General features: G+C 44.1%; 1 protein-coding gene across 1 annotated transcript in view; it reads left to right on the top strand.

The window, feature by feature from the left end:
• Window positions 1–506: 506 nt before the first annotated feature.
• Window positions 507–26,926, top strand: part of PHF2 (PHD finger protein 2) — a 197,331-nt gene continuing 170,911 nt past the window's right edge. The window contains exon 1 of the mRNA XM_020981266.2: window positions 507–604. Within this exon, the coding sequence (XP_020836925.1) occupies window positions 507–604 (98 nt within the window). The remainder of the gene's footprint in view (window positions 605–26,926) is intronic.

Genomic DNA, 26,926 nt, shown 5'->3' with positions numbered 1-26,926 from the left:
CGGAAGCCGCCGCACGGATCGATTCCCTCGGATCCTCCTCGCATTGTATAGACACAGCCCCCTCCACTGCCGCCGGGGGCTGGCGTGTGCACGGGAGGGGGGAGCCTGTTTGTGGATTTTTTCCCTTTGCCCTCCCCCCTTTCAGAGGCGAAGAGGAGGAGGAGTAGGAGGAGAAGGAGGAGTAGGAGAAGGAGGAGGTGGAGAAGGAGGAGGAGGAGAAGCGGCGGCGGCGGCGGCGGCGGCAGGAGCAGCCGGCCTGACCGGCGGCAGCGGCGGCTGCAGCAGCGGGGGCAGCCCCGGCCCCGGCCCCTGGCCCGCCGCTGCCTGGACACTGGGGCTGTGGTTTTTGCCAACGGGAGCCGGCGCGGGAGGTGGAGGAGAAGAAGAAGGCGGAGGAGAAGGAGGAGGAGAAGGAGGAGGAGGAGAAGAAGAAGAAGGGGGACTAGCGGCGGCGGCTGTCGGAGGAGCGAGGAGCGGCGGCGGCTGCAGGAACAGCGGCAGCTAACATGGCGACGGTGCCTGTCTATTGCATCTGCCGGCTGCCCTACGACGTTACCCGCTTCATGATCGAGTGCGATGCCTGTAAGGACTGGTTCCACGGCAGGTAAGCGCGCCCGGCGGGGTCGGGCCTCGGAAAGGCTGGGGACAGCGGGCCGAGGCTGCGGGGTCGGCGCGGGCGCAGGGACGCGGGGCGCGCAGTGAGGGGCGCCCACCCTCCTTCTCCTCCCAGCCTGAGGTTCCCCTCGCCTCCCCTCGCCTCGGCTCCGCTCCCCCGAGCCGCGACGGGGGATGACGGATTTTCCAGCTACATGTATTGTCTGTCCCCGGGCTGTCTCCCTTCCCTCCCCGCTCCATAGCCCCGGATCCTGCCCGAGCCCGGGCCCCCTGCTCCCGCCGCCCCCGTGCCCAGGATAAAAATAAATAAATCCGGAATTCGCCTGGTGTGGCGCTCGCTCCGAAGCAGTGTTTTCCCCCTTTCCTCCGTGGCCGCCACAGGCCCTTCCTTCCCGGGGAGAGAGGAGGAGTTAGTCGCCAGGCTGTCCCCAGACTCCGGCCTCGGGCCCCTGCGCCTAGGCTAGTGTATTTTTGGCCGCGGAGAGGACCAGAGGGTCGGCGGCAGTTCCTACCCACGCTGGGGGCCCCCGGGCGGGGCTCCCCTTTGTGCCAGGGCCGGGGGGTGAGGGCGGCTGGGAGGCTGGCTGTCCTCGGCCCTGCCCGCCCGCCGCGCTCCCGGCGAGCCGCCCTGGCCGGGAGACAGCTGCCGGGCTGGCTCCCGGGAGGAAGAGAGAGGGAGGGCAGGCCGCGCACAAAGCCTGGGGAAGCAGCGGGCGGGCAGGCGGGTAGCAGCAGCGGCCGCGGCGGCGGAAACAGCGCGGCTGCCCTGCTCCGTGCTGGGCACTGAGGTCCAGTCTGGCCCGGTCCGGCCCGATCCGGCCGACTGCTCCCCGGCAACCGCGCAGCTCGCCTGCCCTAGCACAGCCCGGTCGCGGTTTGGGCTGCAGGCGGAGCCTCCTGGCAGGACCCTGCTCGCCGGGCGCCCCGTGGGGAAAGTTCGGTGGGTTTGCTGGGCCTGGAACTCGCGCCCCTTCTTCTCCCTCCTCCCCCAACCTGAGTCTGGGGCGAGCCTGATCCTCGTGCAACTGACAGCTAGGGATGGGGGATTGCCCCCTGGAGGCCAGGGCCTGGGCCAGGGAGGGAGCTGGGGCTAGGAAGGTGGCAAGGAGAGAGGCCCAGGGCCTGAGCTTCCTTCCCGCTTTCCCTCCGGTCTCCTCCCCCTATGAAGTTGCCTTAACTTTCCCCGCGCGGGACAGTGATCACGCCAGGGTTGGGGGCCCAACCGGGCTGGGGGCTTGGGAGAGGCGGGAGCTGAGTCTGGCCCAGGGCAGAGTCCCCAGGGAGGACAGAGTGGCGGGCTCCCAGCGCTGGCGAGGATAGGGCGGGGAGAGTAGGGAGGGAGGGAGGGAAGGTGGGGGAGGGACAGACAGGGGGGCAGACCCGTGTGTGGAGTGGAGAGGAGAGGGGCGAGTAGGGCTTAAAGTGGGAGCCCACGTAGTGTGCCCCTACTGGGAATGAGCCGCGTTCTCCACTCCTCTCCTCCCTCCTCCTTCTACCCTTGTACCGCACCATTCGGGCCCACTCTACTCACGACAGAAAGAATCAACAACACAAACCCTTTCCCCCACCTCTCTCTTCGCTTTCCTTAATGGAGGTGAGGCGTTCGCGTGAACCCCTGTCTGTGTCTGTGTTTGCCCAGGGCTATGATTTACTTAGGTTTTGAGGGGAATATTGCGGATGGGGTGGGGGTGGGGGGTGGACAGGGACTTGCCGGGTGCTGGAGGCTAAGTAGGCTTCTTTCGGTTTGTAAGGTTGTGTTGTCATTCGACTTACTTCCCCCACCCTGCTGCTCTGCCAGGCAAGGAGTGGTGCTTTGGTTTTGAAGTTGCCTTTGGGCTTTCTAGGTTGGTATGGAGGTGTAAGCAGGGCTCCCGGGGCTCCTGTCCTGGGAATTTGGCAAGCTTAAGTAACTAGCCTAACCCAAGTCTAGCCTGGCCATGCAGGTGTGCTGTTTCTCACCCTACCTGCTTCGGCCCCTCCACTTTGTGCCCCCTTTGCCAAATTCTGGCCTCCTTCTCAGGAGAGGAGCGAGTGTCAGTAATAGGAGGAGGGGGAGGAGGTGACAGCCTCAATGCCCAAACCGCCCCAACTGGTTCTGGTTGCATCTCATTTTGCCAGTGGGAAGTGCTGGGAGTGGGGGTGAAGGGGAGGAGGGGAAAGGAGAGGAAAGCTGGCGGGCTGGCTTCCTGCCCAAGGACCTAAACTCATCCTCAGCACGGGGGTGTTCTGAAGGAGGTGGCAGTTTCAGGAGGATGGAGCGCCCTTCTATCTCTCCCCTCCCCCAACCTTGAACCTCTGCCTGGGAGCTAGTGTTTGTCAAGAAACAGGGACTGTTCTCTAAAACTTATGGGAACAATTTCAACTTCTTGTTTTGGGGATATTTTCAACTTCTTTCTTATTCCCTCCAAATTCTCCTGTTGTCTTACAGACCCAGCTGGGAGAATTGCATCCAAGGATAGACTTTCGTGCAGCTCAGAAAAAAATCACCTCTTCACCTAGGGGGATATAGATTGACAGAGATGAAAGGGACGTTAGAAATTATCTAGTTCAATCCTCTCATTTTACAGGCAGGGAAAGTGAGGCCCAGAAAAGTCACAAGTTATGTAAGACCTCACCACAAATCAAGTACTTTGGGTAAAGCCAGCATTAGAACCCATCCCCCCCGACTACCCAGGGCAGGCCTCTCTTCTTTACAAGATGCCTGCCTGGCATCTTTACTATGTGAAATAATGTTTCATTGCATATTGAAAGATTCTAGTTACTCTGGTACATTTAGGAATGCCAAGGCTCCCTGTTTGCCACCCAGGGCTAGATTGAAAAACTGGAGATGGTCATGTTGTGCCCTGAATTACATTGGGATATCCCAATTCAGCAAACTGAAGTGACTACTGTGGACAGGCCCCATGCTAGATAGAAAGATTAAAAAAAAAAAGACAGTTTCTTCCCTAAAAGAGCTTAGAAATGAATGGTAGGGGTGAGAATGAGATCTGTTCATGTATCAGTAGCACCCAAGTTAGAATATGGTAAGTACTAAGGAGAAAGGAAACAGTGACCCAACTGACCCTGTTCAGTCCAGCCCTGTCACTGTACAAGAATCTCATCTACATCTACAAAAAGTGATTGTCCAGTTTTTACTTAAAGATCTACTGTGCTCAGGATTCCTTCTACTCTCTCCCAAGGGAGCCTATTCACTATGGGATGCTCCTGATGGTAAGGAAGTTTTTCCTGACAGCCAGCCTCCAGGTGCCTCTTGATAACTTCCCATCTCTCCTGGTTCTGCTGTCTGGGGCTTAGCAGAGAATTCGAATCGCTTTTCCACACGAAAGCTTTTCAGATATTCCTAAGATATTCTTCAGATATTCCTAGAGCCTTCCTACATTGGCCCTTATTGCTTCTTGTTTTTTTAAAATATTTATTTGTGTATGGGTCATATATGTTATGAGTAGAAATGTTAGCTTCTTGAGGGTAGAGACTACTTTTTTTTCTTTGTATCTTCAGCAGCTGGCTATAAGCACATAGTAGGTATTAATACTTTTTTTGGGGAGGGGTGGTGGTGAATTGAATTAGAGGGGACACTGAAGCCGGGTTACTAGGGAGCCTTTGTGGAGAAGGTGGTCCTTGAGCTGCGCTTTGAAGAAGGAAATCATTTAAGTAGGTTTGGATGGGGGTGGGGGATAGGGTTTACTGTGTTTATAGACAAATTGGGGAAGAGATGGTGAACTCTACAAGAAAAATGGACCAGAGAGATTTTGCTTTTCTCTTTTCTATAACTTTAGATCTTTGCCTGGTTATAGAAAGGGGTTATCCCTCCCCCCTATCTCCTCCAACTAGAGGTTGATCAGATGTAGGTTCAGAAATTTGTGGGGCCAAAGTGGATAGAACACTGGCCCTGGAGTCAGGAGGACCTGAGTTCAAATCCAGCCTCAGACACATAACATTCACTAACTGTGTGGCTCTGGGCAAGTAACTTTTTTTTAAAAATTAATTTATTTTGATTTGTCAACAATTACTTCCATAAGCTTTTGAGTTTTAAATTTTTCTCCCCCTACCTCTCCACCTCCTTCCCCAAGACAGCTTGCAGTGGGCAAGTCACTTAACCCCAATTGCCTCACAAAAAAAAATAGTAGAGTACAAAGAAATTTGTGGGGTACTAGTTACCATTAAGGGGCATTTTTTTCCCTTATTTTGGGCCAAGCCTCAATATTCTAGGAACATATATGTTAAATATTTAATCTATATTTATTTCTTGAAATTCATTCTGAAGATAGAGCCAGATATTCTGCCCTGTTCTTGCATTCAAAGGATATGGATTATACCTCCCCATGTACTGGTCCTTCCAGGGGCCTAATGTTTGGCTTGCCCCCCTCCCCATTCTTGTTGTGGGCTCAACTAGGGCAGTGTCCCAGGTGAGGGTTACTTCTTGACTAGAGGTTCCAAGGCCTCTGTCCTGAGGCAGTGGAGCCCAAAACTCATACTTTTTCACTTGCTGTAAAGGAGAGGGAGAAAAACCTTGTGGAAAGGGGGAAGGAGTCAGAAGACCTTCCTTACTGTGTTTGGAGAAGTGTGGTATGGTAGAAAAGAGCACTAGATTTGTCTTGGGCAAGTAACTTAACTTCTCTGGGCCTCAATTTCCTCATCTGCAAAAAGGAATTGAACTAGGTCTCTGTGGTCCTTCTGTGCTCTGATCACCAGCCAGATCCTATATGGTCTTGAGGTAGAGGTGGATTGGGTCATGAGGTAAACTGGGAATGGTGGTTTTCCATGGGGTTAGGGCTGTACTAGATACTCACAGGTGGCTTAGGCTCCATATGAAGGTGTATTATAATAGCTCATCAGCTGCATCACCGCTGAGCTGTCATGGCATTCCAATAAAACCATTATGAGCTTGGCCATTCATTATATTGCTGCCGGAGGAACAGAGACCATTACCATTCCAGACTGACCTTTGAGTGACATGAGCTATAAGGTAATTAATTGACTTTGGAAAACCAGTATTTTGCATAAACAAGTTTTCTTTCTTTTCTTCCTTCCTTCCTTCCTTCCTTCCTTCCTTCCTTCCTTCCTTCCTTCCTTCCTTCCTTCCTTCCTTCCTTCCTTCCTTCCCAAGGCCTTCAAGGAGGAAACCAGTAGTTCTTCTTTTCTTCTTGCTCACAGTAGTAGAACACTTTATCCACAACAATTCTTTGAGACTGGTGGTTCAAGTATTATTATTCACATTTTACAAGTGAGGAAACCCGAGGCTTTCAGAGAGCTTAAGTCACTTGGATCATGTCAGCTATTGTGTTAGAGTCAGGACTTGAACCCAGATCATTGTGCCACCCAAGTCTGGGATTTTTCCTCTATGCCACACTGCCTCCCTTGGTGTTGAAGAGGTCCTTCTGATGGGTGAGTTACATCTAGAGCTGCTGATTTCCTATGCATTTTTAAAAACCTAACTGATATGAGTGAAACTTCCTCTAACACTCTCTTGGTAGGACTCCTCAGACCTCACATAGTTCTTATTTTTTAATAAAAAAAACCCCTTTTCTAATATGGTCATCATGTAATATTGTATATTAAAGCTGTCGTTATTGTTCAGTCATTTTAGTCATGTCCAACTTCTCATGACCCCATTTGGGGTTCTCTTGGCAAAGATGCTAGAGTGGTTTCCTCCTTCTACAGCTCATTTGACAGATGAGGAAACTGAGGCAGACAGGATTATGTTATATAGCTAGTCAGTGTTTGAGGCCAGATTTGAACTCAGGAAGATGAGTCTGACTTTGGCACACTATCCCTTTTACCACCTAGCTGCCCACATAGCTCTCTGAAGCTCCCGCTTATCCACATACTAGATGATAAACTTTTGATTGGGTTATTGCAGTGGCCTCCTAATTGGCGTCCTCCTCACTTCTCTCCCCACCTAATACATCTTCCAAACAGCTACCAAAGGGATTTTCCTAAACTCCTGGCCTGACTATGTCTCCCCAGTACTGGGTAAACCCTGGTGGTTCCTTCTTGCCTCCAGGATCAAATGTAAACAAGCCTTTGGCATTCACTTGGTCCCTTCCTGCCTCTCCAGCCCGATTGGCCTCTATGCTCTCCTTCCTCGCACAGAACATTCCGTGGCCTGTCTCAGTGCCTTACACGGACAGTTCTCCATGCCCCAAATGCCCTTCCTTCTCACCTCTTCCTCTCTGAATCCCTGTTTCCTTCCAAGCTTACATCAAGCACCTTGTCCTTGTTGAGGCTTTTCCAGTTCTCCCCAGCTGCTAGTTAAGTTAATTGTGTGTCTGCTTGGTGTGCTTTGTAGAGTACTTGTTACCTCTCCTGTTAGATTGTAAGCTCAGGAGGGCAGGACTGTTTGGCTTTTGTCTTTGCCTCTCCATTGTCTGCGCTTTGCTCGGCATCTAGTTGGTGCCTAATAAATGCTTGTTGACTGACTGAAGGGACTGTGTGCTTTATCTAAACTTTGTTTCTCTACCTCTGTGCTCAGCCTATTGTCCTCCTTTAGGTAACTGCTAAGTGTTGTTCAAGGTGAGGGCTCCGAATAGGTTTGTCATTTATATTCCAATACCCTCAGGTCCCAAATCCCAGTGACTTCTCCTGCCTTGTTTCTTAACCTCAAGATGGCTACCTACCTTTCTGCCTCTACTTTTTAGGAGGTTCTAATGATTAGTTTGGCTCTGGGAGTTAAAGCAATAACTTGAGACTCTCACTTTATATTCAGTTCAATTAAAAAAAAAAATTAAGCACCTGAGGCACTGTGCTAGGCCTAGGATACAGAGGCCAAAAAAAACCCCAAAATGAACAACAAACCCCCGACAACAACAACAAAACATGCCCTGCCTTCAAGGCGCTGATATTCTAGTGTGAGGCTATACAAAGCCACACAAAATAACTTCTGGAGGCCCAGAGTACAAACCTGGGGTGGGGGATCAGAAGAGGTCTTGTGGAGTCGGGGGTCCTGGGAGGAGGCAAGGCAGAGATGGAGAATGCATTCCTACAGTTAAGGGGCTAACAGGGGTGGGCAATCTGCAGCCTTGAGGCAACATGTGGCCCTCTAGGTCCTCAAGTGAGGCCCTTTGACTGAATCCAAACTTCACAGAACAAATCCCCCTAATAAAAGGATTCATTCTGTAAAACTTGGTCTCAGTCAAAAGGCTGCACCCAAGGATCTAGAAGGCCACATGTGGCCTTAAGGCTGCAGGTTTCCTACTCCTACTAGCCTGTATGGAAGGCAGGAGGTGGGAGAAGTCAGTCAAGAAGCAATTATTAACTACTACTTTATGCCAGGTGTCGTTCTGGGGCTGGGGATACAACTAGGAGTGAATAGATTCCTACTTACAAAAAGCTTACATTCTAATGAAGGAGGCAAGGAGATATATACCTATAAGCAGAAAAGAGAATAAAAACAAATATTTTATTTTATTTTTTGGTTAGGCAATAGGGTTAAGTGACTTGCCCAGGGTCACACAGTTATTATGTGTTATGTGTCTGGGGCCGAATTTGAACTCGGGTCCTCCTGAATCCAAGGCCAATACTTTATCCACTGTGCCACCTAGCTGTCCCAATAAATACAAATAAGTACAAAATAGTAGTATGAGATCTGAGAAGGAGGCTGCTACAAGTTGAGGGGATCAGGGAAGGCTTCATATGGATGGTTATATAAGTACATCTTAAAGACTGGGATGTGTTCCTACTATATGCCAGGTATTGCACTTTACAAATGTTACCTCATCCTAGTACTCCTGTGAAGTACATTGTGTTATTATCTCCATTGTACCGTTGAGGAAACTGAGGCAGACAGAACTTAAGTGACTTGCCCAGGGTCCCATAGGTAATAAGTGTGAGAGGTTGGATTTGAACTCAGGTTCCTCTGACTGGAGACCCAGTACTCTACCCACTGTACCACCTAGCATGGAGTGGGGGTGGTGATGGGGGAAAGCATCAGCATTAGTGTTTTTGCTTTTGTTGTCTCTGTGAAGTAATGATAATAAAGTTGGGCATCCAAAGCCCAAATGCCACTGCTTTCTAGCCTGCACCCCTGCTATTGCTCTTGCTGGCCCAACTTTATTTGGTGGAGTAATCAATATTTGATGGTGGAGTATCAAAACATATTTAGTGGAGTAATCACTAAAATCATAAAATATTCGAAAATGGGAAGATGCTGGGCAAAAGATGATGATGTGCTGTGAATTCCTAAGAGTCAAGTGCAGTACTGTTCCCATCTTCAACCCTAGGAATGTCTTTCCTCTTCCTGTTCACGTCCTCCATCATGTAAGGCTCAGCTCAAGTCCTCACCCCCTGTAGGAAGCCTTCTCACATGACTTCAGGCTGGACTGTTTCCCTCTGCTGAATTCAGTTTGCACTTGATAGCACCACTTCATCTCTCCATCTAATTATGCCTTGCCTTTTAGTTGGGTCTCTCTAGCTGGCTTTCCTGTTTCTTTGGTTAAGGAACAGTGTCTTTTGCTGGCTTCTTTGTTTCTCCCACAGTGATGCTGGGCACATTTTATGGGTTGGTACCTTCAGAGGGCTTCCCTTTGCCTAAATTATTAAACACACACATATAAAATACTCCTTGGCCTAGTATTTAAGACTCCCCCACAGAAAGGTGTGACCCTTTTTTCCATCCTTTCTTCCTCATGCTACTCCCTTTCAGCTTCAGTTGGTTGTGGGCAGCTGTTCCCAGGCTCACCATGCCATCTTCTGCCTCCATGCATTTTCAAAGATTGTCCTCAACATCTAGACTGAGTTCCTTCTCCACAGGTGCCGTCCACATAGGAAGCTTTAGCCCAGAAAAGAAATGCTTTAGTTCCTGCAGGGATCATTTGAGGTGGCACTTTCTCTGCAAGGATGATGCACCTCAAGATGAAAAACTATCTCCCTGCTCACATTCCTTTTGACCGCTTTGTAGATCTCCTTGACCTCTATTACACTTCACCTTGTATCGTACTTTTCTGTATGCCTGACATATTCCCACCCTCTCAGACCTTAGGAGAATATAACCTCCCTGTGGACAGGTAATACTTCATTTTTTCTTCCAATCTCCAACAACAATGACTTGTATATTGCAAAAGAATAATAAATGTTTGTGGAATTCAAGTCGTATCCACTAATACATAATTATGTTTAGATTGACAGTGTCATAGAACCAAACTAGAACCAACCACACTAATGTGTGTTTAAAATGGGATGGGGAGGTGGGGTGGGTGGGCAATTAATTAGGAATCACTGAGGGAAAAATTTTGAAAATTGAAATCTGTGGGACCAAACCTGACTATTCTAAAAGACCTTATAAAATTCATAGAACCTCAAACTCCTGAACAACTGAAATAAGATCAAAGATGCTTAGCAATCTAGAATAGTGGTGAACTGAAGTGTGGGGATTGATTAGGACTCAGATACAACCTCTTTAAAATGAAGAATTGTAACCAGACCTTTAGGAAAGTATAAACTGAGTTTTGATGATTAGAAGATCCAGTAGGAAGCAGGGGAAACTTGCAAATCAGTAGCCAAAATGACAGAACAGTCTTCAACTATATATCCATTCCAAATGACAATTTCTGTCTTTCTTCCTTCCTTCCTTTTTCCTTCCTTTCCTTCCTTTTTCCTCTCTCTCTCTCTCTCTCTCTCCCTCCTTCTTTTGTTCCTTCCTTCCTCTTCCCTTCCTTTCTCCCTTCCTTCCTTCCTTCCTTCCTTCCTTCCTTCCTTCCTTCCTTCCTTCCTTCCTTCCTTCCTTCCTTCCTCTCCCCTCTCTCCCTTCCTCCCTTCCTCCCTTCCTTCTTTTCTTCTTCCTTCCCTCCCTCCTGGTAAAACTATTTGATTGGGTGCATATCTTCACAGCTGAAATATTTGTTTCAATTGAAAATGTTTCTTTCACCAGAGATTGTCCAGTGTGGAAATATTTGTAACCTTTCAGTTGTAGCAAACATTTGTTTTGTGGCTGTTTAGGGCAGCACATTGCTGAAAAAATGTTTCCACTTCCAAGTAGGAAATGCATAAAAAAGACTTGTGTAATTAGCATGGCCTGGATAGTGCCGTTTTTGAGAAGGCATATACATTCCAGACTTGGGATCCCTTTTAGGAAGTAATTGAAATCATTTAAAAAAAATTTATGGATGTTTTTTATTTGGGTGGGCTTAAGCAAACACTTCAAACTAGTAATAAAAATGTCATTTATTAGTTTTTTGGAGTTAATGATGTTGAAAGACTAGAGCAAGAGTGGGGAACCTATCATCCATGGGCCAGTTTTAGCTCATGGCTTAACTGCTTCCAGTCTGTGGGACAGGTATGAAGACACAACACCCCAATTTGTGCCTACAGTTGTGAAAACAGAACGTAGTTTAAAAAAATTGTTAGCATCAGTCCCCTAATAGGCCTAATGTAATAAAGTGTTCTGGATCTGGAATTAGATGAACTAGGTTCAAATCCTGGCTCTGTTGTTTATACTAGCTTGGTGACTGTGGATTAGTCACTTACCCTCTCTGGTCTTCATTTTCCACTTCTGTAAAATGAAAGGGCTGGACTTGGGATGGCCTCCAATGACCCTTCCTAAAGCTGTGATCCTAAAAGGCTCAAGATGAGCATCTATCACCCTGAAGGTCTAGTTTCTTTCTAAATATGTATACAGTCTGTTCTACTAGAACACTTGTTTTTAAAATGTGAGTTTGTTCTCATGCAATTGATATATTAGGGAACAATTTGAATGTAACATTAATTTAGTATTTGCTTATGTATGAGTTTGCTCAATAGAAACACAGAAAACGGTATCACTTTACAGGAACTCACAAGCTGTGGCCCTTCTAACGCCCACTTCCAGAAGCAAACTGCAGGCTTGTTCAGGATGATGGGCCATATTTGTTATGCAGCTTCAGTCGCAGACTGAGCAGCAATCTGAGGTCAGGATGCTGCCACTATGTACTGTAGCTTTTATGGATTTCTTAACCATTTAAAATGTACAAAACTGTGCCATTTTTATTAGGTTCCTTTCCTTTTTCTTATGTGTCACAGAAGTTTTTGAGTGTTGTACCCTTAACCCCATTTCCCCTGTAATAAGGCTTTTATTGCATGATTTTGCATATAAGGAGAATTTCTGTATGCCTGTCTACATCTTTGCCTTTCTGTATGCGGTATACTTTGGGCCAAAAGTATCTTGAGTTTGTCTAGATGGTGTGTTTACTTTTTATATAAGGCACTTTCACATTCATTTTTTCATTTGATCCTCACAAAACCCCCCAATGTAAGAAGTATAAAGAAGTATTATCATCCTCAGGTTATACTTAAGGAGAACTGAAGTGACTCACTTTGCTGGGTCACATAGCAAATAAGTGGTGTTAGAGTCGAATCCAGGTCTTGAGACTTTAAGGACAGTGCTCTTTCCATGGCATCACCTTATCGTCTTTTTGTAGTTGTTTTTTCAAATGATTCTTTTTCTTTTTTCTGTGTATATGGTAGCCTCTGCATGGCTCATTTTGTCTTTGTATATAGTTCTTGTGTTCTCTGTCCTGCTTTCTTTCTCTCTCTCTCCATTTCCCCATCTTTCAGGCTTTCTGAATCCTTCCTCTGTCTTCATTCTTATACTTTCCCTATCCTCTCTTTGCCTCATTTACCTGGCCATAATGTAGAACTGGGCAGCTAGGTGGCTCAGTGGATAGATCTTCCCGAGCTGTGTGACCCTGGGCAAGTCACTGAACCCTGTTTGCCTCTGTTTCCTCACCTGTAAAATGAGCTGGAGAAGGAAATGACAAACCACTCCAGTATCTCTGCCAATAAAACCCCAAATGGGGTCATGGAGAGTTGGATACAGACTGAATGACTGAACAACAACAAATGTAGAACTGAAGTCTGTTTTAATTATTTCTTGTATTTACTGAATAGACTTTTATGTTCTCTATCTCACTTAATTTAAAAAACAGATGAGTGAAACATTTTCTCTTTTTCCCCCCTCTAAATCAAACATAAGACCTTGAACTGTTGCTTTTTCACTTATAAGACTTGATAGATTTTTGCCCTCTCCTTCCCCAACTCCTCTCAGTGATCCTTAAGTGAACTAAGATTCTCTACCTCTGTCAGAAAGGTTGACCCATCTTGTCAGATATTTTGGGAAGAAGGATAAGAGTGGTTTGGGAGCCTCTGCCTGTGGGATGGCCTTTTGGAGGGAAATGGCTCTTCTGTGATTTCCAGATTGCCGAGTGTCCTTGGGCTCAGTGCCTGAGCAGAGCACACAGCTGGTGGCCTAAGCAGGGACCAAACCAAACTGAACCCTGGAAACACCATGTTTTTCCATGGAGAAAGACATTCCTAATCCTATTCAGTGATTGGATTTGACCTGGGAGCATGAGAATGAAATATCTTTATCCAAAGAAATGGAGAAACCAGCTTTTTTTAATCTGGAAAAAAGATTTTACCTCTTAAGTGATGGAGCAGAGAATTCCTAAAACAACACACACACAGCACACACACCCACAGAGCATGGATATATAAATATATTTACACCATGGAGTCAGAGATTCTTAAAAAAAAACAACTTTACATGAGATTTAGTGACTATTTTAAAGTTCTTGGGAATACAGAAGATATTGCTGTATTTAGCTGGCAAGTTCTTGGACTTTTTTTAGACTGTTCATTACTAATCTGGAGTCTATGGAAAACCACCCCAGACTTGGAAAGATGATGATAGTAATTCACAGTTGATAGTGTCTTCTGGCAGTGTGTTAGTAGTGACTCAAGAGCTGTCCCAAGAGCCAGGGAGATCTGCATTCAAGTCCTATTCCTGACACATACTGGATGTGTGACCTTGGGCAAGTCACTTAAACTCTTAGTGCTCTAAGCCAGTGATGTTAGATTCAGAACTGTATGTTGTTTTAGAAAAGCACAAACTAACATTATCTATGTAATATTATATTTTTGTTTCTTTTCTTAAACATTTCCCAACTATATTTTAATCTGATTCAGCCTGAGTTTGCTCATCTGAATCCCAAGTTCAGTTACAACCCTAGCGGGCTTAAGAAGCACTTTCTAGTGAGATAGGCTGTATATCCTCATTTTACAGATGAAGAAATTCAGGCTTCTTTGCAGTGGTAGGATTCAAACCCAGGACTTGTTAAAAAAAATCAAGTGCTTTTCTCACTGTAGCAAAATAAAAGCAGGTACTGGTTAGCATCTGTTCTCTGCATGGGTAGAGAGTATGCCCACTCTGGATTGATTCCCTGGTTGACTCACTTGACTAAGGCAACGAGTTGAGTCCTCATCACTTCACATCCCATGGTGCTAGGCTTCACCTTCTTGGTCTGGGTGCCCTTGCATCCTCTGAATGAAGCCGTGAAACCATCAAGTAACTTTTTGATTTCCCACCAATATGAGGCCCTAGGAAACAGGGACCATCTGTCAGGGTCCCTGTGATCAGAACTGCTCCTCAGAGCAGTGATGAGTGTCCCATCTGTTGAAGAGAGCTTTCTCTACCAGAAAATGACTGATAGTATGGTAGCCTGGTTCCTTTGAATACTGGGGAATTAGCCAGGTGGGACAGAACTGAGCAAGAAGGCCTGAGCTGCTCTAAAAGGCAGCAAAGTCCCTGGAGCAGCTGTTTGACCAACTTTAGCCATGGCATTTCTGCTATGACCATTTGTTCCTCAGATTCAGAATTGTAGTCCTTTCCTATTTGCCCCTTACCTGGCTCCATGATGAAAGGCTGAGTCTGTCTGATTATAATCTTCCCCTGCCCTATGATCTTAACTCCTTATGACGTGGGCCAAGAATGTGACAATGGCAGGTATTATCATTGCCCAGCCTGCTCAGGCACAGTGACGTGCCTCTTCCTTAAGGGTCAGTGAGTCTACGGCAGGGCAGACCAAACAGGATAGAGCACTCCAAACATTTCTACCCTCCTACTTTCAGACTCAGTTTTGGAGCGATGGCCAAAGTAGTTTTTCATCTGTCGGTGGGAATCATTTATATTTCACTTTTAGTGCAAATTTTTGTGTTCACTCAGTAAACATTTGTCTCTACTGTGTGCATGGCACTCTGCTAGGATTTAGGGGAACCAATAAAGGTTCCTAACTAAGAGAGGAACCAAAAACCAAAAAGAAAAGAAATCATTAAAAACCTAAACCAAACCGTTTAGATCATAGATCACAGGCTCATGGCTGGAAAGGACCTTGCAGGCCATCTAGGCCATTTCCCTTTATTTCATAATGTTTTTTCCTCCAGTCATGATTTAAAATTTTTAAAAATTTAATTAAAAAATTAACATTTCTTTTTTCTCTTTTTTCTCTTATAACTCCCCATTGGGGGAAAAAAATAAAAAGAAAAACAACATCCTTGTAACATATAATGCATAGTCAAGCAAGAGACATTCCTGCATTGGCCATATCCAAGAAATATATGTCTCAGTGTACACCCTGAGCCCATCACCAGTTTGTCAGGAGGTGGGTAGACATATACTTCGTCATCAGTCCTCTGGAATTGGATGTCAACCCTTTTATTTTATTGCTGAGGTAACTGAGAGGCCCAAGGGGGTTAAGTGATTTGCTCAAGATCCCACAGTTAGTAAGCATCAGAGGTAGATTTTGAACCTTGGACCTCTAGAACCAGAGTTCTTTTAATTGTATTGTGCTCTCTCCCCGAGAGAATGTGTTCTATGGTCTCATGCAATTTCTAGTCCAGAAGGGGAATAAAACACAGAAACACATGATTGTAACATATGTTCTGATGAATGCTTTGTTGTTTGCCCTTGTGACATCTTGACTTGTGTATGAGCTGGATTTAAGTAGAGGCTTTGTGAGGTAGAGTTGCACAAAGTTGTAGCCTCATTTTCTTTTCCATAGTCATCGAAGTCCAATGGGAAGACAAAAGTCAAGATGACTGGGAATGGCCCAGGATGACCTTGGTATCTTCAATGTCTGACCAAGTTCTAAGTACTCCACAGCCTCTGCTTTAGATGCCTTCATGGCTATTGAAACAAATTGTTCTCATCAGCCCATTTCACCAGGGGAAATCTTTTACATGCTTGGGGCAGACATCCCCCTAACTCACCAATAGGTTTGAGGCTCATCAGTTACCCTCAGCCTGGTTTAGCCTGTCTGCCAAGATGGTTTTGTTAGGGTGTGGTTGCTGGACATGCTACAGCTTCTTGGAGCCACAGGTAAGAGTTGAGTGACAGGTGGACACTGAAGCAAAGTGACAGGTTGATGAGCAGCCCTGAAAACGACTTGGTGAGCCCTCACACCAGAGGTGCTAGTCCTCTTGGAACACCCTGTGAGGTAGAAAAGAAAGGGCTTTGTGAGTTTTGATGAAGAATCAAAGAAGAGGTGACGTTCAGCAGTTGAAAGGGGTTGGGAAGGACATTGCACATCTAGCAAAGATGCATTGTCCAATGTAACAGGATGCTTCTTAAAAATTCCCTGAAGTTCTAAGCAGGCAAACTGTATGGTTCACATTTTGGGGGAGCTCTCTCTGTGCCTAGTGGACATAAGTGGGGGAACGGGAGCCAGGACTCTACATTTTTTGCTTTTGATTGAGAGCTGTAGTCAACTGTGAGAAAAGTCAGGGTCAGGCACAGAACTGACATAAGGCATTTGTGCATCTTAGGCAAGGTTTGAAATTTTTGTCTCTGTAGTGTTACTGTCTATGATATATATCACTTGATTTATCACAAAATGACTATCTTGGCTCCTCATAGGCTGAATGTTGGGAGCACTAAAATATGTACATTTTAATAAAAAGTTAAATTTTGAAAGCCCCTCATTGTGCTACTTTGTGTCTACTTTGCCTAATCCTCACCAGCGGACAGGAGAAGGAATTAAGATTCAGGGACTAAGAGGGAACTGGAAGGAGAGTCTTTCTCCTGGTGTGTGAGATGTGCAGAGACCATGTGGGAGAACTATAATTTTTGCTAATTCTATGGGCAGTGTCATTTTTAGGAATAGAAAAGTCAAGAGAAGGTCATTTTGAGGATAAAACATGGAAGAAGAAGGTGTTTGATTTTGGACATATTGTTTTTGAGATGCTAGTGTGTTATCCTGGTGATGACTAATAGTGGGACATTAGGTCAGACAAGAGTTTGGGTTGGAGATATGTATTTGGGGGGCATATGAGTAATTGATGAAGCTAAGAAATTAACTGAAATTGCCTACAGAGAGTACAGAGAGATTGGAGAGGAGAGGGGCAAGAACAGAATGCTTATATGTTAGCATTTAGATGGAAGGGGGAAGAAAAGGAGGAGGGAGAAGGAGGAAATAATCATTTATATAGTGCCTACTATGTGTCAAACAATGTGGTAAATGGTTTTTTAAAAATATTATCTCATTTTATCTTTACAACAAACCTGAGCCATAGGTATTTTCCCATTTTACAGTTGAGTAAATGGAGGCTTACTATTTGTCCTTCATTCTCAAAAAGGACCATGACATCAGGAGGATGCCATGACATGCAAGTGAATTGGATTTAAGTGAGGGAGGGCTGTGCAAAGTCACCAGCCTCACATTCTCCTTCAGGGCCATTTAGGTTCAGGGTCACATAGCTAGTAAGTATCTGAGGTTGGATTTGAACTTGGACTTCCTGACTCCAGGCCTAGTTCTCTATCCACTCTGCCACCATCTACTGCAAAAAGGAAATTTCAAAGGTGATAGAGTAGTCTGAGGGATAAGAACGTGGTGTCTTTAAAGCCCTTAGAAGAGAGAATATCAAGGAGGATAGGCTGGTCAGTAGTGACCATCCAAAGAGGATGATGGCTGAAAAGGGGGCACAGGATATGATGATTAGGAAGCCCACGGTCAACTTGTGTAGAGCAGTGGAGAACAAGCCAGGGAAAGGAAGAGAATAAGCATTTATTATGTATCTACTCTGTGCCAGATGCTATACCAAGCTCTTTATATGTACATTTTGTTTGATTTGAATAAATGAATTGTAAGGAAATAGGGGACCTGAATATACATTTTATGTCAATTTTTTAAAAAGTATGGACTGAACAAACTTCAAGCATGAATATGTAGAGTTCTCTTAAGATCTAGGTAGTGGAGAAACAAAATGATGATTACTCCCTTAACTGTGGAGATGCTTAAGAGACCTAAGGTCCAGGTGGCAGAAAACAGTAGGATCTACCCTGATCCTGAATGCACAAGGCAGTTTTCTTTTCTTGAATCAAGGCGAAAATAGACAGAGTTAATAATGGGATTTCTTGAGTGCAGGAACCAGAGGGGAATCAATCTCATGAGTGGCAGAGGCACCAACTTTCGTGGAAATCACCTTGGGGCCCAAATAGAAAATTCTTCTACTAGTTCTGATAACCAGACTGTGACCCAGGAGGGTAGAGAGACTAGGAGTGTAGTGTGTCCTGAACGAAAAAGGCAAAATCAAGGGCTCCCAAGCATTGCAGCCTCTCTGAGATGGAAGGCTCTTGGGAGGCCTTCTAGACCAGATCAGCATTCAGCCAGGAGTAGCTTCTACCACTCTCTGACAAACCATTTGAAGATCTGTGCGGTAGAACCCACTATCTCCTGGGGTGGAGACTTTCAGTTTTGAATAGCTTTAATTATTAGGATGTTCTTTTTTTCTTCCATTAAAGCTAACCTTTCCTCTCTATGTCTTCTACCCTTTGGGGCCAGGGGAAACAGGTTGGATTCCTTTTGCACACAGGAGCTCTGTAGACACTCCAAGAGAACTGCCATATGCTATCTGAGTTTTCTCTTCTCTGGGTTAGATAGGCCCAGATTTTTTCAACAAACCCTCATGTGGTAGGATCTTAAAACCCTTCACCATCCCACTTGTCCTTCTCTGGACTCCTCTTACTTGTCAATGTCATTGTTAACCTATGGGGAGCAGAGGGGAATACAGCTCTCTAGGTGGGGTCTGTCCAGGGCGGTGTAGCAAGACTAACTGTCCTAAGCACCAGTCCTCCTCTTAAAGCAGTCTAAGGTCGTATTAGGTTTTTTTCTTTTTCATTCTGCTCTGTCATGCTGTTGACTCGGCTTACACTTGTAGTCCGTGAAAGCTCCCGGATCTTTTCCTGACAAAGTTGCTATCTATCCAGGCCTACCCCCAATTTGTATTTGTGAAACTGAGTTTTTGAGCCCAATTCAAAGGATAAGACCTCTCTCATGAGAGCCAGAACTTAGAGAAATTAACACTGTCAGGGTCTAGGTGGAAAATAATAGCTCATACCTTTCTGTTCCTAATGATTTACAAAGCAGATTCTTTACTTCCATGCTGTGAGATAGGTATTGTAATGATTTCTCTTCCCATTTTACAGATGAGACAGAGACGCAGAAAGGGCTAGTGATTTTCCCAGGACCAAACAGCTAGGAAGTGGTAGAGTTTGGACTTGCATTGCAGCCTTCTTACCACGGTGGTGTCAAACTCAAATAGAAATGGGGCCACTAATCTGGACATAAGGATCCCTGTGGGCCACATTTTGACTTAGCTTTAAAATGTAATATTATCTGTGTTTTGCTAATTGCTTCCCAAGTACAGTTGTGCTGTGGCCTGCAGGCCGCCTCTGCGTGTTTGACACCTCTTTCTCCAGGACCAACACTCTTTTCATTAGATCATTTTGATCTCTCCCCCCCCCCCGAGGTGCCCTCTGGATCCAGGTTTCAAACCCCAGTGATGGGGGCGAGGAGGGGAGGAGACTGCTGTTTCATTCCTATAGCAATAGGACCTGCCATAGAAAAGACCAGATAGACATTCACACACCACTTTTAGATAATCAGGTACAGGATTTAGTACTACTTGTAACTAGGAGATAGTAAACTCTGATACTTTTAAGATCTTTGTAACTATAACTTTGCCCCTTGAATTCCAGTCCTGTTCCCTAAGTCAGTAATAACTGTTTCTAGACCTCCTCCCATCCTATTCCACCTCCTTTTTCTAAGGGCTAATTTGGAGTGGCAGAAATAAGATTAGGGGCTCTGGAGCCAAGCAATAGGGAACTGGGCAATTTCTTGCTGGGGTACTTAGCAAGGTACAAGAACCCAGAGGGAATGAGTAAATTCAGGCACAACATGGACATTAGTACCTCTGCCCTGTCCAGGGCTCAGTTCTCAGAGCCCTGAAGGTAAAGAACCCCTTTGCTCAAGAATTTCTAGGTCCACAGACATGTTTTTGGGTGTGTATCTTTGTGTGTCTCGAGGTGAGTGAGGATGGGGCATGTCTGTTTTCCAGTGGAGAGACTGGAATCCCAGAGCCATTGTAGCAAATCAAATGTTTTTTGTTTTTTTGGGGGTGAGGCAATTGGGGTTAAGTGACTTGCCCAGGGTCACACAGTTAGTCAGTGTTGTGTGTCTGAGGCTGGATTTGAACTCAGGTCCTCTTGACTCCAAGGCCAAAGCTCTATCCACTACACCACTTGGCTGCCCCAAATGTTTTTCTTAGTGCTTTGAAATAGCATGCTACTGTGTAGCAGCAGATAGAAGGCTGAACTGAGAGTCACAGGAAATGAATTTAAGTCCTACTTGTACTGCTTTCTACCTTTAAAACCTGAGGCAGATTGTCTTGCCTCTTTAGGCCTCAGTTTCCTTAAGTGCAAAATAAGGGAATTGAAATAGATGCCCTCTAAAATACCTTCCAGCTGTAGATGTGTGGCTCTCCTCCTCATCCTCCTCTTTTTCCTCCATTCCATGCCCACTTGGTACCAAGTATCAGAAAGGTCCCAGAATTAGCGTAAGGGAAAGAGAACCCTTTGGACTTGGCTCTCAGAGCAGAGCTAGCAAATGATATGAAGGCTGGAAACAGAGAGCAGACTTAGTCTTTATAAAAGATTGGTCATCCTTTCCTCTACACTTTCCCCTCCATCAGACTTCCTCACTTTTGTTGTTGGTGCTGCCAGCCTCTTGGTTACAGGTCTAGAACCCTGGAATTACTCTATGTTCATTCTCTATCTCATTCTTCTGTCTCATCCCTCATTCAGACAATGGTTAAATCTGGTCATTATGCCTCCACAGTATTGGGGAAGGGAATAAACATTTATATAGTACGTACTATGTGCCTGGCACTGCGCCAAGCATCCCCCCCAAATATTATCTCATTTGATTCTCACAACAATCGTGCCAGTTAAGTTCTATTGTTACCGCCATTTTACAGGTGAAGAAACAGAGGCAAACAGGGTAAGTAACTTGCCCAGGGTCACATACCTAGTAAGGGTCTATGCCTAGTGGCACTGTACCCAGCACTGTGCCTCCAGCTGCCTCTCCATTATTTCTGACATCAGTCTGTGCTCTCCATTCGGGGGGCATTGAGAGGTTAAGTGACTTGCTCATGGACACATTGCAGCTCTAAAATAGTACTTCTTCCAAGTCCATCATTATTTCTCCAAGGTTACACTGCCTTTAGGCCTAAGGTATGGACTTTGTTACTGGGATTCTCTTAACTGTAATCTACTGGAACATCTTGGAATGAAAAGGCGGGTTCATGGGGTCAGTCTAGAAGCACAGTGTACTGGAAAGAGCAATGAATTTGTAGTCAGCTGACACCTGGGTTCAAGTTTTGGCTCCAAGACTTGTTAGCTGCATAACACTGGGCAAAGCATTTAACTTCTCTGTATCAGTTTCCCCCTCTGTAAAACAGGAACGATAATACTTGCACAACCTACCATGTAGGGTTGTTACGAGGAAAGTGCTTTGTAAGCTTGAAGTTGTCATTGAAATGTGACTTATCAGCTTTATGAATAAACGTACATTGCTTTTCCTAAGGTACTGCACCCTTTCTGGGACATTAGTTACCTTGATACCTAGGGCTAGAAAATGAGAGTGTTCTTGTGCACAGTGTCTGGGTCTTTGTTTTGGAGGACCAGGTCTGAAGGTGCTGCTGAGCCCTAGATGGCGTCTTTGCCAAGGCCAGTGGGCAATAGTGGTATCTCCGATGAGCTCCCACATGAGGAGTCTAAGGCCTAAAGGGTTCAGAGGCTTATCAGAACTCACACAGTGGCTGAACTGGGTAAAGAATCTGACTCCTGGCTCTAGGCACTTACTCTTAGATGATGATGACCTGACCAGGGGATGTAATGATTATTAAATATTGTACCTGTCCTCCTTCTCAGAGTTTTTACCCTCCACTGGAAGGTTTCCAGTTACCTGGAGTGACTGAGCTAAACAAACATAGACTGGTATGGGGGAGCTTTGACTCTTTTCCAAAGGACTTGGATTAACACCTGCCTGTTTGCTTTTTATTCTTTGGTTCAAAGATAGACTTGTAGAGTATGTTTTGAGGTCCTAGTTTGGGGGAACATTCTGACATCCTCTCTGAGCCTCGGTCAGTCAATCAGCAAACATTTATTAAGGGCCTACTATGTGTCAATGCGTCAGGCACCATGTTAGATTCTGAGGATACAAATGTAATGATTAAAACTGCCCCTTCTTCCAAGTACCTTCCATTCTAACCTCAGCCAAGGGTTCCAAACACATCTCTTTTAACAAGCTTTTAAGTTAGAATCACAGAATCACAGAACATTGGAGCAAAAGGAGACCTTAGTGGTCAACTAGTTCTTTCCCTCATTTTACAGTGGAGGAAATTAAGGCTCAGAGAAATTAATATTTTCCTTCTACTTTTTAGAAAATAGATTCTATTTCTATCTTTTGTTTTCATATAACCTAGATTTCCCCATTTACACCTTCCTTCTTCTTCCCAGAGATTTATCTCTTAAAATGAATTTAAAAAATAAAAATAAGAAGAGGGAGGAGAGAAAAAAAATCAGCAAAACTGACCAATACTCTATTTAGCTCTACACAAGAGTGGAGGAGAGGAGGAATGTTTCCTCTCTTACCTCTTGTTGGAAGCTAAACTTGTTCTTTGGGGTTTTTCAAAATTCATTCTGTAATGTTTTGTGGTGGTGGTGTTTTCCATTTACACTGAAACAGTCATTATGGATATTGTTTCTAGTCTTTCTTTACTTCGCTTTACATCAGTTCATGTAAATCCATGCTTTTTTGTATTTATCATATTCATCATTGCTTAGAGCACAGTAGTATTCCATTACATTCATGCATTCTGATTTCTTTAGCCATTCCCCAATTGCTGAGCATCTACTTTGTTTCTAGTTCTTTGCCACCACGAGAAGTGCCATTATAAATATTTGGGTGTATATGAAGCCTAACAGTGGAATCCCTTGATCAGAGGGTATGAACATCTTAGCTATTCCATTTGCATGGTTCTGAATTTATTTCCAGCATGGTTGTACTAATTCACAGCTTCACTCACAATGGATTAGGGTGCCTGGCTTTCTGTAGCCCCTCTAACATTCACTATTCCCCATATTTTGTCATCTTTCCACTCTGCTTGCTTTGAGGTAAAACCTCAGGGTTATTTATTTACATTCTTACTCCAAAGGACACATTGACCTTTCAAACAGTACTTATATTTTTTTGAAATGTGGAATATTTAACCTGGTTCTTTTTTCCCTTGAGCCATAATGTATAATACAGTTTATTAAGCACCTCTTGTTTGCAGAGTTCTATGCTAGATCCTGGGGAGATAGGGTTTAGATAAAACAAGTTTAGATAAAACATGGTCCTTACTCTCTAGGGGCAGTGGACCTAGTAGAAGGATAAAACATCAATGCAGATAGCTTTAATATAGAATATTCCCTGATGAATGTATTGAAGTGTGTAAAAGTGGAGGGGGAAGGTTATTACCCACTTGGGGTTAGGTGGTATAGGGAAGACTTCCTGGAGGAGGTGTCCTTTTTGAGTTGGGCTTTAGTGGCAGGGAGTTGGACCTTTCCTCTTTGTGGAACAAGAAAGGCTTTCCTTGCTGAGTTTTCATTTCTAGCTAGTGATCTCCTGAATCACTTCCCAGTGAAATGTTCACAATGCCTTTAAGAGGTAATGTATAAACAAAGCACTACATAAAAATGCAAGAGAAAAAGAATGACCTCAGTGCTCTCATAAATCAGAAGAAATTTAAGAAATAAAATAAGTTGGCAACATCTCACTGGAAAGGGTCAAGAATAACCAAACTTCCATTTTTTCCTACTGGTCTGCTTTGTGGGTGGCCAGAACACCCATGGTGAATCCCAGCAAATGTCACTGGAGTGGTGGTAGCTACCTTTGTGGCTCTGGACCCTTGAGTTTGGCAAACAAATTAGGATTGATTGCTGTTGCCCTCCACCTTTACCAAAATGTTTATTTTTCAGAATTCAGGTTTTTTTTCCCCTCACCCTTATTGCCTTTTGGAAATACACAGACAAACATTATTTCTTAAGTGATTTTTAGGGCAGAGATGTGTTGGTTCCATAAAATAATGTCTATAAAGAATCACAGAATCCAAGAAACGAAAAGGACCACTGAGGTTATTTGATCTGGTTTTTTCCCCTATGGCATTGTCTCAGATCGTTGTCCAGTCTCTCTGCTTGAAGACTTCCAGGGACAGGGAACTCATCACTGCTCAAAGCATTCCATTCCATTGGTGGGAAAGCTCTGATTATTAATATAGAATATGCAGGTATACTCATTATTTGATATAACATTTAAAAAGTGAAAATTAGTGGTTTAACTGAATTACATCTTCTTGTTTTAAAACTGAAATTAGTCAAACCAGTTTGTGTGTGAATTCAGTTAACCTCACAGCAAGGAACAAAACATAAGGCTCTTTTGTGCTGTTGTTTAAATGTTATTTTAATCTCGAACAAAAGTAAAGTCAAGAAATTAAAATTCTATAGCGTAGCCTTCCCTAATGGAGGGACCATCGAGTGCTGAGTTCCCCACTAACCTTCCTCTCCTGGGAAATGTGTCCTGCAAATTCTCTTAATGGGGATGGAGCCACTTTCTGAGTTCTGACAAACAATCCAGCTGGCCTCCCCAAAAAGACCTCTTTATGCCCAGGACTGGAAAGATTGATGGTGTGAAACGGCACCTTGGGCCAGTGTTCTCACCGTAGACATGGCTAATTCTTGACCAGATGTAACAATGATATTGCACAGACTTTTCAGGAATAGTTTTTGGCTAAAGACCTTCTATTGCAAAAACACAGAAAGCATCACAAGATTATTCATTTCCAGCTCGTTTCAAGCATCACAAAACCATTTTGAAAGTCCAGGCAATATTGGTTTCTTTTTGGAAAGAGAGACTCTTGTATTAAGGTTTTGTGGAATAACATGGTGAAGGAGTATACTACTAGTGCTACTGATGCTGCTACTACTACTGGTATTACTACTACTGCTACCACCACCACCACCACCACCACCACCACTACTGCTATTGCTGCTGTTGCTACTACTGCTATTACTACTACTACTGCCACCAGTAGCACTACTCCTGCTCTTACTACCTCTACTACTACTGCTTGTGATAGTGCTACTACAATTGCTATTACTTCTAACAAAATGGACAAAGAAGCATTAAAGCTGAGATTTGTTTGTGGAGTTAGAGGAGTCTGTAATAGCAATTCAAGGCTAAGTTAATACCATCAGCAATTGAAGAAAGGTTTTCCTTAAAGAGAGGGGATTTAGTGATCAATGTAGATTATGTAGGGGAAATGGCAGAAACTGTGCAATGCATCATTGCAGGCTGCAAAAATTTAGGATGTATCACACACCTAGCCAGACATGACCTGGTGGTTAGAATTTTATACATGAGAAGCTTGATGTCTCCCTTGGACTGACAGATGACAAATCCTCATACCACAAATACAGAACTCAAAATATCTGAGAGAACGCAATCAGTAAACTCCACTGGATGACTTTTTCACATTTGCCTACAAATGCCTGGACATCACAATAAGCCAAAAAGTCCTAACGGTAATTTTCAAAATAGAATAATCTCCATGCTACATGGAACAAAGATCTTTCAAAACACAGAGCTCTATCAGAGGAGATCAATATTATACATGGATAGAAAGAAGTGCCAATCATCCCTGTAGCCTCATCCAATATGGAATTGTACTTAGGATGCTTCCAATGAGCCTCACTGAATAAACTTACATCCAAGTACCTTTATTTAACTAGAAGAGCAGTGATTTTATCCACCTGTGCAACAGCCTGTAGTACATTAAAAATAAAAGAATAATAGCAGGATAGGAACTTGTTCCAAGACCATTTCTATCTGGACTCCATAAAAAAAAAAAAGGTGAAAAAAATGAGATAATGTTAACAGCGACTGCTTTCTGTATGTGCTCCGCAGGGTTGAATTCAGTCCATGTAATTCCAGACCTTGAGGACCTGAGCTATGATTTACAGAATCATGGATTTATACACATTTTTTATGAATATGGGCTTACACATTCTGTCTCTCACCCAACACACACATACACCCTCACTCTTGGTACATGTAGGTATGTACATTTTTATTGTTGAGAACATATTTATCCATTGCATAGCCAAAGATATTTGGCTTTATCAGTTGTGAATTTGAATTTCCCATGATAGTTAGTGAAAAGAGTGATGGACTTGGATTGAAGAAGATCTAGGTTCATATCCCAGCTCTGATGTTTTAACAGCTTTAATAGTAAGTATGAAAGAAAAGGATAGATAAATTAATAGCTCTTTCTTGATATTGTAAATCAGTGGTGAATGGCCATTTTAGTTAGTGGAAGGATTCATATAGTTGATTCCTCAAAGAGAGTCTATCACACCAATTGATTGAGTCCATTGAGTGGTGGTGGCCTAAAGTCTTAAAGGGATATGGCATTCAGCCATTGGAGATTGAACAATAATGAGTCTGAGATGTCTTTAGATATCTAAGACATACATGCTACACTTACCAACCCAGAATCCCATTGTGTGGGACATAAGTTGGCATTGTTTATATCTCTGTGCTTTGTATGTAGTGCCTAGTACATAATCTTTCTGAGCCTGGTTTTTTTCCTTAAATCTCTAAAATTGGGAGAGTAAAAGCTATAGCAGCTCCTTCAGAGGCGTTTTGTGAGATGCAAATGAAATAGTGTAGATAAAGTACTTTGCAGATTTTTAAGGCTATATTAATGCCAGTTGTTATTTTAAAAAAATCAACTTCCTTTTATTAACCCCATTTCAGAAGTTCATTTACATGATTAACAGGGGGGCCATATTTTGGCTCCTGGCTCTAGGTAGACCTAGCTCTTGTCTGATGAGATCATTGTTACATTGGGTGTGCCTGTAGCCATATTCTGGGGCATCCTAGTCATTGAGAAGCTGCCAATGAAAGGGGAAGAGAGTGCTCTCAAGTGTTTATTACAGAATCACTTGAAAAGGAAAAGGTAGCATCATTACATTGATGTGTATTTTACTTCTCAGGTCCTCTCTCATAATCCAAGCAAAGGACGTTATGAAGGAAAAACTCAGTTGCATTTAGCGTTCTGGTGAAGGCCTAGCTTTTTTTTTCTTTTTAAAAGCTAATATCTTCTTGGGTAACCTCATTGGGGTTCA

Source organism: Phascolarctos cinereus, unplaced genomic scaffold (assembly GCF_003287225.1).
Source record: "Phascolarctos cinereus isolate Bilbo 61053 unplaced genomic scaffold, phaCin_HiC Scaffold_4;HRSCAF=312, whole genome shotgun sequence".
Lineage (NCBI taxonomy): Eukaryota > Metazoa > Chordata > Mammalia > Diprotodontia > Phascolarctidae > Phascolarctos > Phascolarctos cinereus.
This window is presented reverse-complemented; position numbering and strand designations above follow the sequence as displayed.